Here is a 15516-nt window from a genome sequence, read left to right as displayed (position 1 = left end):
TTTCTGTGTGCTTGTCTGCAGTGCGATGGGACTGATTTAACATCCAAGGTTCAGGATTTGAAGCTCCAATGTCTGGTCTTTCTCAACATCCCCAGGTTTGTCACAATAGCTACCACTCTTGACAGAACATCATTACGTCTGGGTCAGCAACTTCTTGCCCATGAATTAGCTTTGTCGTATTCAAGAACAACCAACGAGTGAAAATTCCACTCGGTCGAAATGCTTTCAGAAAATATTCAGAACCCCTCTGTAATTTGAAGTCATTAGAATTTGAATTTATTTATGAACTTCTGTCCTCCATCTTTGGGGCAGCATCTTGTCAGTTCGACCGATTCTGGCATCATAATCAGGCCACAGTGTGAATGGCTTCCTGACAGACGCATTTTTGGAGAATGGCTGCACAAAATTACGTATTTAGTTGTGTAATTTTGCACTTTTCTTAAGGGCGCTTCAGAGACATACAGTATATATTTGTATCGAAAAAAAATTTCAACTCAAGTGATAATGGCTATTGAGGCTCTGTGTTTGTATGTGTGCGCTTTTGTGTCTGTGTCCATTTTTCAGGTACTGTGCCGGTACCACACCTTGGGGAAACCCAGGTGAACATCATGACTTTGAACCTCAGCGCCATGACGACGGGTACATTGAGGTCATTGGGTTCACCATGACATCATTGGTAGGGAAATAATGGTGTCAATATGTTGTGGGAAAAATAAATTACCTGTGTGCGCTTCTTTGGGTCCCCTCGTTATTTATGACCCAATTAACAGGAACTTTGTAACCATGCCCTTTATGTGCAGGCTACGCTTCAGGTCGGCGGTCATGGCGAGAGGTTGAATCAATGCCGTGAAGTAACCCTCACCACCACAAAGGCGCTTCCTGTACAGGTACCCTCCAAATATGTACACAGCCTAGGGTTGTCATACGAACAAATTATTTAAAACTCGTTTGAAAACTAATTTTTATTCTTTGGCTTTTGACTCATGAGACTTGAATTTGAGGTTTGCCGTTTTTGTGCTTTCAAACGTCTTTGTTATTAATTTATTGCTTATTGTTGTATATATGAGATTTGCAGCGCTTTGTATACAGCGGTGGTTGTTTTTCATTGAAAAAAAAATTGAGCTTGCCTCTCACAAATAAGGACATTTCCAAGTGCCCCTAAACTTTTGAACAGCCACGTTTTTTTAATACGCTTTCTAATTTCATTTGGATTGTTCATATTCAGGTGGATGGCGAACCATGTCGACTCGCTCCCTCCGTCATCAACATCAGCCTCAGAAACCAGGCCAACATGGTCCAGAAAACCAAACGGCGGGCATCATTGCCACACCTTAATGAGTGAGTCATGCGTATTTGAAAAGGGAAGGTCTACTTTTTTTTTCTTTTTTTACTATTTCTGAAACAATCGCGCAAATGATTTTTCATTGAAATGGATGTGGTCCTCTTTGTATCTCAGCCAACAGCGGGTCCCAGAAAGGCTGAGGCTTCGTGTCAGCAGAATCAGCATGAGTGACTATGACGCTCTGCACTATGACAAGGACAAATTGAGACAAGCGTGTAAGGAAACTCACACAAATACACACTATCCAATCATGGCCACTGCATGTTCTTAACGTGTGTGTGTGGGGATTTAAAAAGTGTACACACCCTAGTTCAAATGTCTGGGGGGTTTTTTTGTTGTGTTTTTTCATTTCAAAACTACTTCCACCATTAATTTGTGATTGCACCAATGTGCACTCCCTATTAAAACTGAGGTTGTGTTCACAATTCTTTGCCCTGTGACGTGTGATATCATATGAAGTATTTTCATTCCATTCAGTAATTTGGTTTCACTCTAATTGGAATGGAAGGCTCCACAAAACATGACAGTGGTTATCTTTGTGTTTTAATCCGTATGTGACATTTGCAAATACTGTAGTTGCTTTAACGTGGGAAGATAATGATCAACATTTCCCCAGAACAAACCGGTAACAGAATCATAATTCTTTTTCTGTGCATTTTTCTGAACTGCCATTTTGAAGCATTATCTTGTCTTTGAATAAGAAAGACATAAAGACTGATTAAGTTTTTTTCCCCATCTGATGATTTGATGAAGAAAATGAACAAATTAATGGATTCTTTATCAATAAATATGTAGTTGTAGCGCTCTAAAACCGAAGATTTTACACCAAATCCACCTGATTGGTATTAGCGGATCACACTCTTGGATGATATATGATAAATTGGAATCGGAACACTTAAGTAGGATTGATGAGAGCGTTCAATGCATTTTTTTTTTTCTTGAACCTTTTAGCCTCAGTTGGCCTTTTCCTTTTTGCCTTCTTACGCATTTTTTTTCTAGCTTATGTGCTTATTTTGTTTCACGTGAACGAGAGATGAGAGATTTGTTGTGCAAATGCAGATGATTTTCAACGTGAAACTTCTTGCACACTCTGATGATTAATATTTTTTTGTTGTTGTTGTTGAGTCTGCCTTTATGCCCCCCAATGGAGATGACTGTTCAACAGCATGGTGGAAACTAGCGTTAGGCGTCTCATTTTGTGTTAGTGGAGTTTGATCTACTGCATTTCTTAAGCACTGTGGCTGACTAATGAAACAAGAATAGCATGTTGTTGCTATGTTGGCCCTCCCGGGATGGCGCGGCAGGGTAAGTAGTGATTATCGTCGTATTTCATCTTCAGGTTTGAATTGGTACTAAAACCGCCTGGTGATTACTGAGAAACGGAGCTATGACTTGAAATTTTCATTTGCGTCTCCATCCAAGCCGGTCATTCCCCCATCAAGTGTGCTATAATGAAATATGAGCAGTGCAGGCTCTGCTTGTATTGGTGACGCCTCAAGTACATCGAAAGTGTGAAGTCGAGTCCCATTTTGTCATGATTCTCCATTTTGCTCTACATGCGGTTCTGAGTGCTCACACGAGGTGGTGGTGTTGCAACACCGCAAACACGTTGACCGGCTTTGTCTCTGTGATTTGCATACAATTTGCATGTGTAGCAGAATATGCATATAAATTGAAGAACCATATGAATGTGATACTGCAGTCAAGAACCTCATGAGAGACCATATTGAAATTCTATGTTTTTGGTTCCAGTGCATTATTCAGGATTCATTTTTTAAATTAATTTGTTCTGAATGCCTATACTGAACAAGGTAAAAATGAATTTAACATTTATACATGCGCGTTTTCTTTTGCGGCTTTGTATCATCTTGGTATCACATTTACACTTGTAAGATAAGGTGCTGTAGCTTTTTCAAGATACACAATAAGGAGGTACTTGAACGAAGGCTGCATGGTCAAGTCACCCAGAGAAAGCGTCACAATGCTCACGCTACAAATAAGCCAATTTTCAATATGCCTAACAGCATAGAGACAAGCCTCCAAACTTCCTGCAGCAAAGGTTTTCCTATCGATTCAACCAAATGTCATCTTGAGGGCCTAAAGTACCTTTAAGAGCGGAGTCAACAAGGTCATTGTGGAAAAGTGCACCAGATGGCAATCCACTCAAAATTTAAAAAAAATCAATATTAATGTAGCCAATTCACAGCAGATGTCATTGTTGAAACATTGTGCCTAATATATACATTCATATACATGTTAAATGGGAATCAGCACACACCTGCCACCATTTAAAGTGCCCCCGATTAACCACAAATAAAGTTCAGGTTTTTTTCTTATTCGCAGAAGCATGAAGGTTGGTATTTAGAACTGTTCCAAATTGCCCCCCCCCAGCCCCCACCCTGAACTAAACCCGCTGTTCCGACTGAAGAAAAACAGCCACAAAGCACGATGCCGCTCTCACCAAGCATCACTGTACAGTAGGTACGGGGATCCTTTTGTGATGAGGAGTGTTGTGTTTGTGCCAAACGTACCTTTTGTAATTGTGACCAAAAGGTTCAACTGACCATGTAGCAAATTTTCCCACATGCCTTTGTGTGCCTTTTTTTTTCCTTTGTAAGATGAAATATCTTTCGTCTTGCCACACTACACCAAAGCCCAGATGCATGAAGAAGATTGGGGATTGTTGTCACATGTACTAAACAGCCGATATTTATCAGAGATTCCCGCAGCTCCTTCAATGTTGCTTTTCGGCAGTATTCTTCTCCGTCGTGGAGGGGCTTCCGGTTCTTTTCAGTGTCACAGTTGTGCCATATTTTCTCCATTCGACTCTCCATTGCGCTTTGCAAATTCTTTTGTACCCTTCTCCTGACTGAGACCTGTTCAAAAGCGAGATCCCTCTGTCAAATGTGACTACAAAAATGTCAACAAAAGCCAACGAGAACATCTGAACTTTTTTTGTGGTTAATCGGAGGCACTTTAAATTGTGGCAGGTTTGTGCTGAACCCCCAGTTAACACAAGTTTGAATGTGACTGGTTAATTCTGAACACAGCCACACACCAGTTATAAGAGGATGTGCGTATTATTGATCACGTGATTAGTTGGAAAGTTTTTGGAATGATATCGCGGTCTCGTTTATTTATATCACAAGATCCTGGCATTTGAACAAGGGTGTGTAGACTTTTTTTTTTTTTAATTCACGACAGCTAACTTGCAACTGTTGGTGAGTAATCGTTTGGTGTCTGTGTGTCCGCAGCTATTCCATTGGGACTTATAGTCGTTCCTGGAGACAGCGACTTGGAGACATGTAGAGAACACATCCAGCGTTTACAAGAGGTAAGACCCATGTGGGAAGAGTGGATTTGAGTTCGGGGTAGCACTCCTCGCAGTGACATGATGAAGAAAGACTTTTTTTTCCCCTGAATATCTGGGCTATTTTCTATGCTGTCTTTTGACTCTTCCTATCTCTCCAGGACATCTCCTTTGTCCACTCTTCTTTGAGATGTGTGGGACTTCAGGTTGGTCGTGGGGCACTGTTGTGTGTAGTCATTGAGATGTCTGTCGTACTGGTATTTTCATTTTTCCTGATTTACATTTTGTGTTTGTTTGATTTCCGTTGCGTACTTTGCAGAGGTTTTTGTCGAGACGGTTAACCAGCTGGACCGATTAGATGTCGTCGGCAAATTAGAAATGTGGTCGTTTAATTCTTCGAGGGTGATGTTGAGTATTATGAAAGTGAGGCACCCCTGTCAGGTTTTGCTGGGTTGCGGTACCACCCTGTAGTGGTGGTACATTCAGCACGTGCTGCACTACTTATTCTTTGAGGCTTTGAGTTGTTACTATGGTATCGATCACCATCTTTCCCTTTTCTTCCGTCTCCGTTTTCGTCATTGTGGTCCTGAAGACCGTCGTCATAACACAGTCAAATACCTTCATGGCATCTATTAAAGCAGCGGGAATGTTTTCTCTGGTGCTGTCGGTTTTTTGTTTTTTTGTGTTTTACTTCATAGAAGTTGCAAAGGTTGAAGAGCAATGGTGCTTCTGATCTCCTTCTGTTTGAAGACTGGGTTGGGTTGGATTGGCCGTCTCCCCGACTGCGTAGCCAAACGCAATGTCGGGCCAGCCTGGCTGCCAAGTCAATGGCTGAGAAATACGTCGTAGGGGTGTAACACAACAGTGAAAACACAGTCTCGCTTGCAGATTCGGGACTAAGCAAGTCACAACAAAAGTGTTAATTGTTTGAATTCATGCTTTATGGGCGGGCAAACCAAAAAAGTTCAATTTTGCCATTATAATGGACCCTTTGCAAAGAAAAGTACAAAAGAAAAATGAATTACTGATCTGTTGGCTGCTGTGATGGGAGTGCCGAAATTATTTCTGCCTGCATCTGTTAATTTCATCTCTTCAGATAAACGGGGCTGAATTGGCAGTGACTTAAAAAAATACAGGCCATATTGTATTGAGCAAATGACGCAACTGCTACATTGCAATAATTTCAGTTTCGAATTCCAGGGTCATCACTTTTTTTTTTTTCCTCAACAAAAATTGCAGTTCAACCAACCAACCAGTTTGATCATCCCCCATACTCTCAACCCCGAGAGTGTATATGTGAAGGGTGAGTTAATTAATTTTGTTCCTGGGCTTCTGTCTCAGCAAAAGGAACAACATGTCTACTCCATTTGCAGAAAAAAAAGAATTCCCATCCTGAAATGAAACAGCAGCTATGGATCGAGCCAACTAATTAAGCGTCACTTGCCGCATGTTCTCTCGACTGTAATTTCAGCGATTTTTCACGAACAGCTTTGAGACGTGACTTTTAGAGGTTAACTCACCAGTAGCGCACCAATTAAGAAGAAAGTTCGCCAATAGTTCCAACACTTTTTTGAGCTTGTTTTGATTTCTGCCTGATGACGGTTTCTTCGTTTTCTGCTTCAGGCGCTGAAACCTTTTATTGTAATAAGGAAAACCTCTCACCCCAGAGCTAAAATTCTCGCCAAAAGGTTACACATGGTCACGGTTGTGATGGCCAGATAGCAAGTGATCGATTGACTGCAGAAGGGTTCCACCAAGAGAGATCAACATTTTGCTTCCTTTCCCATATCCTGCTTGATATTCTTTAAAAAGCACACATCAAACGCCTGTGCGCACAACAAACACCCACATGCAAAACCTGAAAAGGTTCTTCACTCAAGGGGTTGCATTGCACAACATGAAAAGTGCACCTTTTCACAAAGAAATCTGGCCCGAACATTTTGTCCAAGTTATGGTTCTAATAAAGGAATGTGCTGTCGAAAATAATACACTTTTGTAATACACGTTTTTAATAGTTCTGGGGACTTGTTCAGGTTAAAAAAAATTGAGAGAGAGAGTCTCAACTTGGACTCTGTTTCTGGTACAAAGGAGAAATGCTGGTATAATCCATGACTAACGGTATATGAACTATTAGGAAGACACATTTTAGCATCTCCAATTTTTTTTATTCAAAATACTGTAAGATCATCGATCGAGCCTCTTAACTTTACCCACGGTATTTCTCTTGTATTCTTGTTACCGGTATTATCTTTAATGGGACTCAAGGCATTGGAACGCCATCAAAGAACAAGAATGTTCTGCTTGTTAGGATGAGTATGATATTACTTTCCAGGCAGGATAGTAATGACCTTACAAGAATGTGTGGCAACTATTTAAATTGGTGGATTATATCGCTCCGAAGTCATTGAATACTGCTCACAGCTCCTCGAGGGCAACATTTGCATTGCATCAGGATTGCTGTAGTATGTTCTTATAGATTGACCACTCTTAGTTCTCAGTGCATTTCCTTCAGTATTGTGCAGGAATTTAGCGACGCTCACCAATCGGTGAGCTTGAGAAAAAATAAAAATAAAAATCACTGATCCGATCAGAGGATGGAAGAGTGTAACTATTTAAACCCCTTGTATAATTTACTATTCAGTCGACCCCTGCCATTACAAAAATGCATTGGGAAAAATAATCAAAATCCCAGCAAAGCTTAAAAAAAACCCTGATAAACATTCAATATAGAATAAAATATTTGAATTGTTTACATCTCCAGGGCGGCCCGGTAGTCCAGTGGTTAGCACTTCGGCTTCACAGTGCAGAGGTTCAATTCCAGCTCCAGCCTTCCTGTGTGGAGTTTGCATGTTCTCCCCGGGCCTGCGTGGGTTTTCTCCGGGTGCTCCGGTTTCCCCCTCACATTCCAAAAACATGCATGGCAGGCTGATTGGGCGCTCTAAATTGTCCCTAGGTGTGAGTGTGGGCGTGAATGGTTGTTCGTCTCTGTGTGCCCTGCGATTGGCTGGCAACTGATTCAGGGTGTCCCCGCCTACTGCCCGAAGACGGCTGGGATAGGCTCCAGCACCCCCCGCGACCCTAGTGAGGATCAAGCGGTTCGGAAAATGGATGGATGGGTTTACATCTCCTAACCTGACATTAATAAAAAAATGTGCATGGACATCTCCAGTCATTCAGGTGTCTGCGGCTTTTGTTTAATGGAGTCCCAGGATATTGCTAACTTGGTTCAACAGCTGTAAACAAATCCAGACACTTAAGTCGTCTACGCCTGCCCCCTTTTTTTTTGCTCATATTGGAGCCTGACTGTGTTGTACAAGTCCCGGTGCCCGCCGAGGGCAATGATTATTTTGTCCTACTTATTTGTCCACTTTCACATGGCGGGAACGTGATGAAGTAGCAAATTCTCAAAGTTGTTTGGCTCCGTTGGAGCTGTACAAAGTTGTCCCCATCTATGTAAACTGTATTGACCTTATACTTGGATTTTTTTTTTCTGTGAAGCTCATCTGTGAAAATTCATTAGCTTCATTGCTGCGCGCTTCCTCTAGGACATGAATGCAACCTAAGATGGCAGCAGCAAAATGAAAGTCTGCCGATACATTTTAAGTCGTCAAAATATCGATCCTTTATTATGTAGCGAAACACTCTGTCAAATGCAACAAAAAGGGCCATAATCAGGGAGTCCTAAACCTTTACCAGACTGAAGTGAGTAACCCCCCCCCCCCCCCCCCCCCCGCCCTCCAACAAACAATAGACAGAAGTGGCGATCGCTTGGAAAGCATTTCAAAGGACGAATGCACACGTTTGCTATTGTCAATACATCACAGACTTGATGCCGGGAAAGGCGAGACTCATGTAGGTCTATCCGTTCCATTCCTTTTGCTCTCCTAAAAATGTAGTTTTGTCACGTAATATTTGTCTTCTAAACTGTGTATCCGATGCAGATGCAAACACATCCGTGAAAACACAGCTTTTGATCTTTTGTCTCCGAATCATCTTTTGAGATCCAACCAAAACATTTTCAATCCACAGCAGGCAAATAAATTGCCCTCACCCTTCCAGTATTTTCGGAGGTGAGCGCCACGATACGCAGACATACAGTATGCAAACAAGCCTCTCCTATAGAATTCAATCGACGCTTGGAGGCGATGGCAATGCGGAAAAGCTCTCATCTCCTCGATCTTCCTTCATTTGCGTCCCTCTCGCTGATGCCTGCCTTATCCCCTTTTTATTATTTATTTATTTATTTTTGGTCTGTCTTTCATCTTGGCAGCCCGGGTGGGGGGGAGATCTTGCCTCTGGGATTCTTGCGATGCTGTCATGCTCTGTCACCGCGACTTGTGTGAAGTAGGGAAGGCGGTCGCTGTGCTTTTGACGGCATGCTGGCCCAGCGCCGCTTCCATTGTGTATCGAAATCAAGCGGTGCCTCCCGTCCGTTGCCGTTTCTCTGCCGCTCGGCCATAACCAACGAGCAAAGAAAGACACCGGACTAGTTCCGTGGGGTACTTTTGTACATCATCAAGGCTTAGCGTCTAATTGTGGGCATTTCGTTTTCAGTATGATTCCATTTTGTATTTTGGGTTTGATGCGATGTGAATAAATCTTGAGGGTTCCGAAAAATGAATGGATGGAGTTGTTGAGCCTTTGTGTCGCTGTGTTGCATAGCAACCAGAAGGATGCAGCACTGTTTGATCTCTTGCTCCCTGGAGACCGATGATGCTCATCGCTTCTGTTTACTGATGGGATGCGCGGCGCGCAGTCGCTTTGTTAGCAGCACAATGACGTGCGAGCAGCAATGTTAAAGAATGGCATTGTTGGATTTGATCTAGCTTTGTCACGAAGTGCTTGGTGTCATCGTGTTGTTTTTGATCTGTGGCTTTCAGTTAGGGTTGGAACATGTTGGGAATTTTCGAGGTTCCAAACTTTCCTCCCGAATAATTGGAACAACAATAAATGGCAGTAAAACAGCAGTTGGCTAAATTGCAGGTAGCTTTAATGTCGAAATAGCTTCCCTTAAAATATTGGTTCAATCTAGCAGAAGTTGCTTGTTGCTGGAAGAAAGTGGCCAAAGTGCCATAGAAAACGCACGGGAACCAGCGATGAAGGTCTTGTTGTTATTATTGCTTGACAGCGGCAATGTGCCCGACCTTTACCCGAGAAAGAGTCCGTTTTTATTATTGAGAGTTAAACACTCAACAGGACGCAAATTTGGGCCCTCTAGATTACTGTTTATTGATCCTATTCCTGGATTGATTGGAGCATTTTCTGCCACTGAAGATGATGCACAGCTCCACATCTCACATTTTATTATTTCATTAAGGTGCCCTTGAGTTTTTTTAAAATTTTCTTTCAATGTTCTTGTTTTGTTTATAATTTCAAGTATTTTGATGAAGTTGGGCAGCCCGGTGGTCTAGTGGTTAATGCGTCGACCTCACAGTGCAGAGGTCGTGGTTTGCCGCTGCTCAACCCGTATTGTTTTGTGTTTTCTGTTTTTGTAAAGTGTCCTTGGGTGTCTTGAAAGGCGGTTATAAATAAAATGTATTATTATTATTATTATTATTCCGGTTTCCTCCCACATTCCAAAAACATGCAACACTCTAAATTGTCCCAAGGTGTGAGTGTGAGCGCAGACGGTTGTCTGTTTCTGTGTGCCTTGCGATTGGCTGGCAACCGGTTCAGGGTGTCCCCGCCTGCTGCCCAAAGATGGCAGGGATAGATGAAGGTGTACCGGGTGCCATCAAGAGTAGGTCCTGCCACTAATCTAAATCCAGTATTTCAGATTTGTTTGGTCATATAGGTTTATTTATTTATTGAAGGGGAGACAATTTTTGTTGGGTGTGTGTATGGGGGGGGGGGGGGACACCTTTGTACATAGTCTGAAATCCTGATGTATGTTTGATCAAGTCATTGGTCAAAAAAAAAAAAAAAAAAAAGACAAAACACAGGAATTCCAGAATGCGTTTTTTTTCTGTAGCTCGCCTTTGATATGTTGCCTCGGGATCAGAGGAGATGTTGTAGTTGGCAGTCAGGAGCTCATGTTACCGTAGCCGTCTCTGTATAAATCACACAAGGTTTGTAACTTGTTGCCTACGACCGAATGGGTACCAGAGGAAATGGGAGAGAGATGTTTTTATTTAGAAAGAACAGTGTTGTAAGGACTTAAATAAATACGGCTGGGTGTAATGCAGATCGTGCGGCTTTATCTTTCAGAGTCTTTGTGATTTCTGTTGTTCAATGTTTAAGGACGTGGCTGCATGTTCCGTGTGTTTTCCAGTTATCATTCTTCAGCCTCAGATTCTCTTTGTTGAACATTTTCAAACAGTCTGATTTCTGTTTAGGAGGAAGCTGTCAAGACGAAGAATGTTTCCTTGCAGCGATTGTCGCCAAAGTGGTGTTTCCTTGATTGTAAGTGATCATCCCTCGTCAATCTTTTCCATTTGGGGTATGAATTGTCGGTCATTAAGAGTAGGAATTGCAGTTTTATGAAGGACAAGCACGAAGATCAGCATATCCGCGTGCAAAATGGCTGTCAGTAGAGTCCAATCCCACCCTGAAATGATGAAAAACAACACCGCTTTTGAATTTGTAGATCTTTTTTTTTTTTCTAACTTCGCCTGGAGGCTGATAGAACTTTGCAGCTAAACTTTGCTTAAATGACTCCAAGTTTCATGCTTTCAGCGGCTCAGATGGCTGCCCGAGAGACAGCCCACACAGTTCATTATTTTCACTTGTTAACAGCTTTTGCTTTGGCTGCCAACACGGGCGTCTGGGAAACTCCTGCCTCCTGATACTAATAAACGCTGCCTGGCATGCATAACATTGTCAAACATATTGATTGGACATTTGGTCAAAGTAGTCATCATTAGAGTTTGGCGTTGCTTGTTTGAAACCGGCGGCACAGCGCAATTTGCCTGTGTGAGTTCCCCCCCCCCCCCCCCCCACCAACCGACCCACCCACACACACACATTCAGGGAACATGCATGTTAGTTTCATTGAAGAATCTAAATTGCCCCGAGGTGTGAACGTGAGTGTGAATGGTCGTTTTGTCTTAGGTGTGCCCTGCGATTGGTCCGTAGTGGATCCCGCCTCTCGCTCAAAGTCAGCTGGGATGGGCTCCAGCTCACCCGTCGCCCAAATGAAGGCAATCTGGCCATGTTAATTGGATGGATGGTTGAAAACCTGGCATCTCGCTGAACCCGTGCTTGACATATTTTCTCCGCGGGTGTTCGACGCTTTCCTTCCGCATTCCAAAATTGAAAAGACTCTAAATGGGCGACGTGAGTGTCCCTGTGGCCCTAATGAGGACAGGTGCTGTGTCGAAAATGAGCTGGCGGTTAAAACCTATCCGATAAAAAGCAAACATTTGCTGTCACTTCAAACCCCCTAAATAATTCCAACCCAACTCATATTCGCCAGTGACTATGATGAACATTCATTGAATTTTGCGAGGGGCTTTGAAGAAGAACAAAAACATCTCGCCATCAAACATATGAGGAATTCCTAATGAGCTCAAAAGAATCCTTGTGGAATTTTGAACCCCAAAAAAGATCCAGTCAGGATGTGAGCACAACAAAGGAAATGAGATTCGGTGTCATTATGGAATAATAAATACAGTGGAAGGAAACCTTGCGCAATAAAACCCGCCTCACTCGTTTACATGATATAAGTTTGCTAGCTCGGAAGGTATTTTAGGTTCTAAGACAGCTGATTTCCATGAAACTCGGATTGTAGGGAGGGGGGGGGGGGGTACTGTAAACCAAGAAAAGATTATTTCTCTCTATAAATGAGCAAAGAGAATGAGACGGATGTGGCATTTCGTGTCGGCACGTTCTCTCCGGCGAAGATTACTGTATGATCTTATGGAATGCAAATGAGCTCCGTAGTAGCACCTCGTCTTTAATTGCGGCACTCGCGGAGTGGCGCAACCTTTGAGTTGAGTTGAGTGAAGGGGATTATATTTCATCGAAAGACAACACTTTTACACTTCTCGTCTTTTACAACAAGTTGTACTTTCTCTCCGCAGCGACAACAGCTGATCGTTTTTATAGGATCGACCGAGCACAGGTGGGTTGATCTCCTCTTTGGAGGCTTTGGTGATGCGTTGCCACGTGACTCCTCGGTTCCTTGCCTTGAAATGCCAATTGCTCCATCAGGAACATCTCAACTACGTGTCCGAAATCTCCCACGAGGAACTCTTTATCCTCGACCCGGAACTGATTGTTACAATGACGGTCGGCACCTCCCCAACGGCCATGCCCAACCTGGTTCATCCTTCCCCCCGCTCGGCCGAAAACAGGTAGGTCAGAATACCGCCACTTGTGTGTCAGCCTTTAACACGCTGACTTGACCCACCCCATATAACTTTTTTTTAAAAAATTGTCTTAACCTTTTTTTTTGGGGTCATCTTTTAGGGCAAGCAGCTTAGGTCAGAACCCCGATGAAGTGTTTGTCTTCCCTGTGTCTCCCTGTCTTTCTCCAACTTCGCCTTCTTCGAACAAGTAAGGACGTACTTTCATTTCCGCCTCAACTTTTCATGTTCATTCAGACGCACAGATCCTTATTTCTTGAAGCGTGAAGTTGAAAAAGTCCTTCCCTGTTTTAAAGCCAGTAACATTTCGAGTGAATGCTTTCCGTTCAGCTATTTATTTTTGATCGTGGTGGTTCTCATGAGGGGAGCAGGTGAGGTGCAACCTTCTCAACCTTCTCAAACATGCAGTAAAACGCGGCCAAATTCACTGAAGGATCGCGTGGCTTTTGCGTGGCGCTAACTGGGAAAAACGGAGCAGACAAACGGTGCCTAATCCACAAATGCACAAAAATGCTCAGAATGGTCCCTAACTGAGATGCCAAGCAGAATATGTGTCTCGGTGCGCCTGTGGTATTTGCGCATATTTAAATGATGTCATATGCATATATTTGGTGGAGAAATTGCTCACCTCTATGCAAATGAGCCTCATTGATAAACAACGGCTAATTCACTAGCCCGAGCGTGAATAGCCACGCGCAGTTTGAGTGACGCCAATGGTGCCTCGGAAAAGCGGGTGCAAATTTGCCGCTACTCAATGGAAACGTATTTTGAGCGAGGGAACGCATGGCCAGAGCAACTCGAGGGAACGCTCCCGACAGGGACAAGACATGTCGCCCCAAATGACGTCCCTCCCACTCTCCAAAACCTCCGTTGACCAAGTAATGATGCGTCAAGAAAGACGGCAATTCAACCTGAGCCAGCCTGATGACAGTCCCATTTCCGCCTCCTCGGTCGGATTCCCTAGCTCTCATTCTGATAATTTCATCCTTCTAGAATAATAGTCATAATAATAATAATAATTTCCTGATGTGTTTTATTCAAAGATGCCTTTCTTGGAACTGAAGGACACCGTGCAGTATGTCATATTGCATTTAATCAAACAGCAATAAAATATGGAATGAAACAAATAAATATAGTTAAAAAAACAACAACAACAGAGGGGGCCAAAGCAAAATAACAGGTTCAGTCGGCAGTTCTAAACATTTTGACGATTTAAATTAAGCGAACGAGTCTCTTCCGAATTGCCATTGTTCTGCCGCGGTGTTCTTGGCGCACAGCTAGCATTTATAATTTGTCATGTGTGCAGTCAGAAGGACAACGGGTGCAAAACTGCACTTCGCTGTCAAACCTTTGAGGGCGTGTTTGCGCCGGGATGTCATTAGTACGATATGATGTGCGAAAAGGACCTTCGGGGATGGAGAAAACTGAGGGTGCAAATGAAGTGCTGTCACCGTCCGCAGTTCAATCATGGTGGGTTCGGCCCTTCATTTTCACCACTGATTCGCCAAGCGTCCACGTATTTTTGTCCATAGAGTGTAAAAGAAGTGCTGCTTTGGATGTTTGAAAAATGCGTGCATAAATGAAGTCGCACTGAACACACGAGCTTTTAGCAAGAGGCATATCGGAGGCCTGAGAAATAAATGACGTGATGACACCCATTCGGAGAACAGAGTACAGTAGATGCTGTGGGATGAGATTGGCCGGCTCACGGTGAGTCGGGGCTGTTGGGATTGTCGAGCCTTTTAGATGGCAAAGCCTGCCTGCGTCAAGTAGGCAGTAATAATTCTCAGCCCTTTATGTATCTGAGCCTGAGTGTATGCATACACTATTCCCGTGGAGGAGTTATACTGTACTCATGAATAATACTGTTTATTTACATTCCTTCTTTTGCTGTGGGAGAAGCAGCTAAATGAAACCTGAATGCGTGTGCGTGCGTGCGAATGCATTCATGGTTTTGAGCTTGCCCTGCCTCCGCATAAAATGCAACATCTTTTGCACTGAGGCAGCCACATTCATTGGTAATTGAATGGGAGGGGGAAAAAAGTCCTCATGTTCATTTCACCGTGTAATTAAATTAAATCGTGTCATCAAAGTCAAACCCCAGATTTGTTTCAAATGTGGGATTTGACTTGTATATTTTTTTCCCTTGTATATCATTGTGCATCCTTTAAAAAAAAAAAACAGAAGCACCCCCAGTATTTTAGAAATGATGAGCTTTTTTGAGAAAAAGAACACCAACGCGAAATGATTTTATTCAAGGCTCTTTAATCCAAGTTGAAAATGTGCCGATTGACCAAGTAGGATCGGATGGAGCTTGTAAATGCTTGGAAGCACTGCAGTGGAATATTATGGAATCGGCATGAGCCTTAAAACATCCATATGGTTCGAGCACTACTTTGTTTGGTGGTGTGACATTTTTTTTTTTTGTTTGTTTCCCCCCCACAAATGAAACATGTGCCTTGAGTCAATATAATTTGGGAATAAGCCGTTTTAGAAGATGTAGAAGTTATGTAGGCCATCACTCGAGGTACTTATGATTGACATATTCTATAGAGTCC

At 42.9% G+C, this 15516-nt stretch overlaps 1 protein-coding gene across 3 annotated transcripts in view; it reads left to right on the top strand.

Annotated features, from left to right (window-relative positions):
• The window catches only part of LOC147210451 (diacylglycerol kinase zeta-like), a 54615-nt gene that overhangs the window by 24112 nt on the left and 14987 nt on the right, over positions 1–15516 (top strand). For 2 of the 3 annotated variants that reach the window (XM_086110798.1, XM_086110789.1), the window contains 10 exons: positions 22–95; positions 565–676; positions 801–887; positions 1226–1338; positions 1457–1557; positions 4597–4676; positions 10988–11054; positions 12674–12714; positions 12804–12946; positions 13062–13148. In XM_086110798.1, the coding sequence (XP_085966924.1) occupies positions 22–95; positions 565–676; positions 801–887; positions 1226–1338; positions 1457–1557; positions 4597–4676; positions 10988–11054; positions 12674–12714; positions 12804–12946; positions 13062–13148 (905 nt within the window). Of the gene's footprint in view, positions 1–21; positions 96–564; positions 677–800; positions 888–1225; positions 1339–1456; positions 1558–4596; positions 4677–4813; positions 4859–10987; positions 11055–12673; positions 12715–12803; positions 12947–13061; positions 13149–15516 lie in introns of all 3 variants that reach the window. The other variant, XM_086110780.1, reaches the window with a different exon arrangement.

This window comes from Hippocampus guttulatus, chromosome 1 (assembly GCF_054856545.1).
Source record: "Hippocampus guttulatus isolate MCC_2025c chromosome 1, RoL_Hgut_1.0, whole genome shotgun sequence".
NCBI classification, from domain to species: Eukaryota; Metazoa; Chordata; class Actinopteri; order Syngnathiformes; family Syngnathidae; genus Hippocampus; species Hippocampus guttulatus.
Note: the sequence above shows the minus strand (reverse complement) of the source record. Positions and strands in the feature narration are given on the sequence as shown.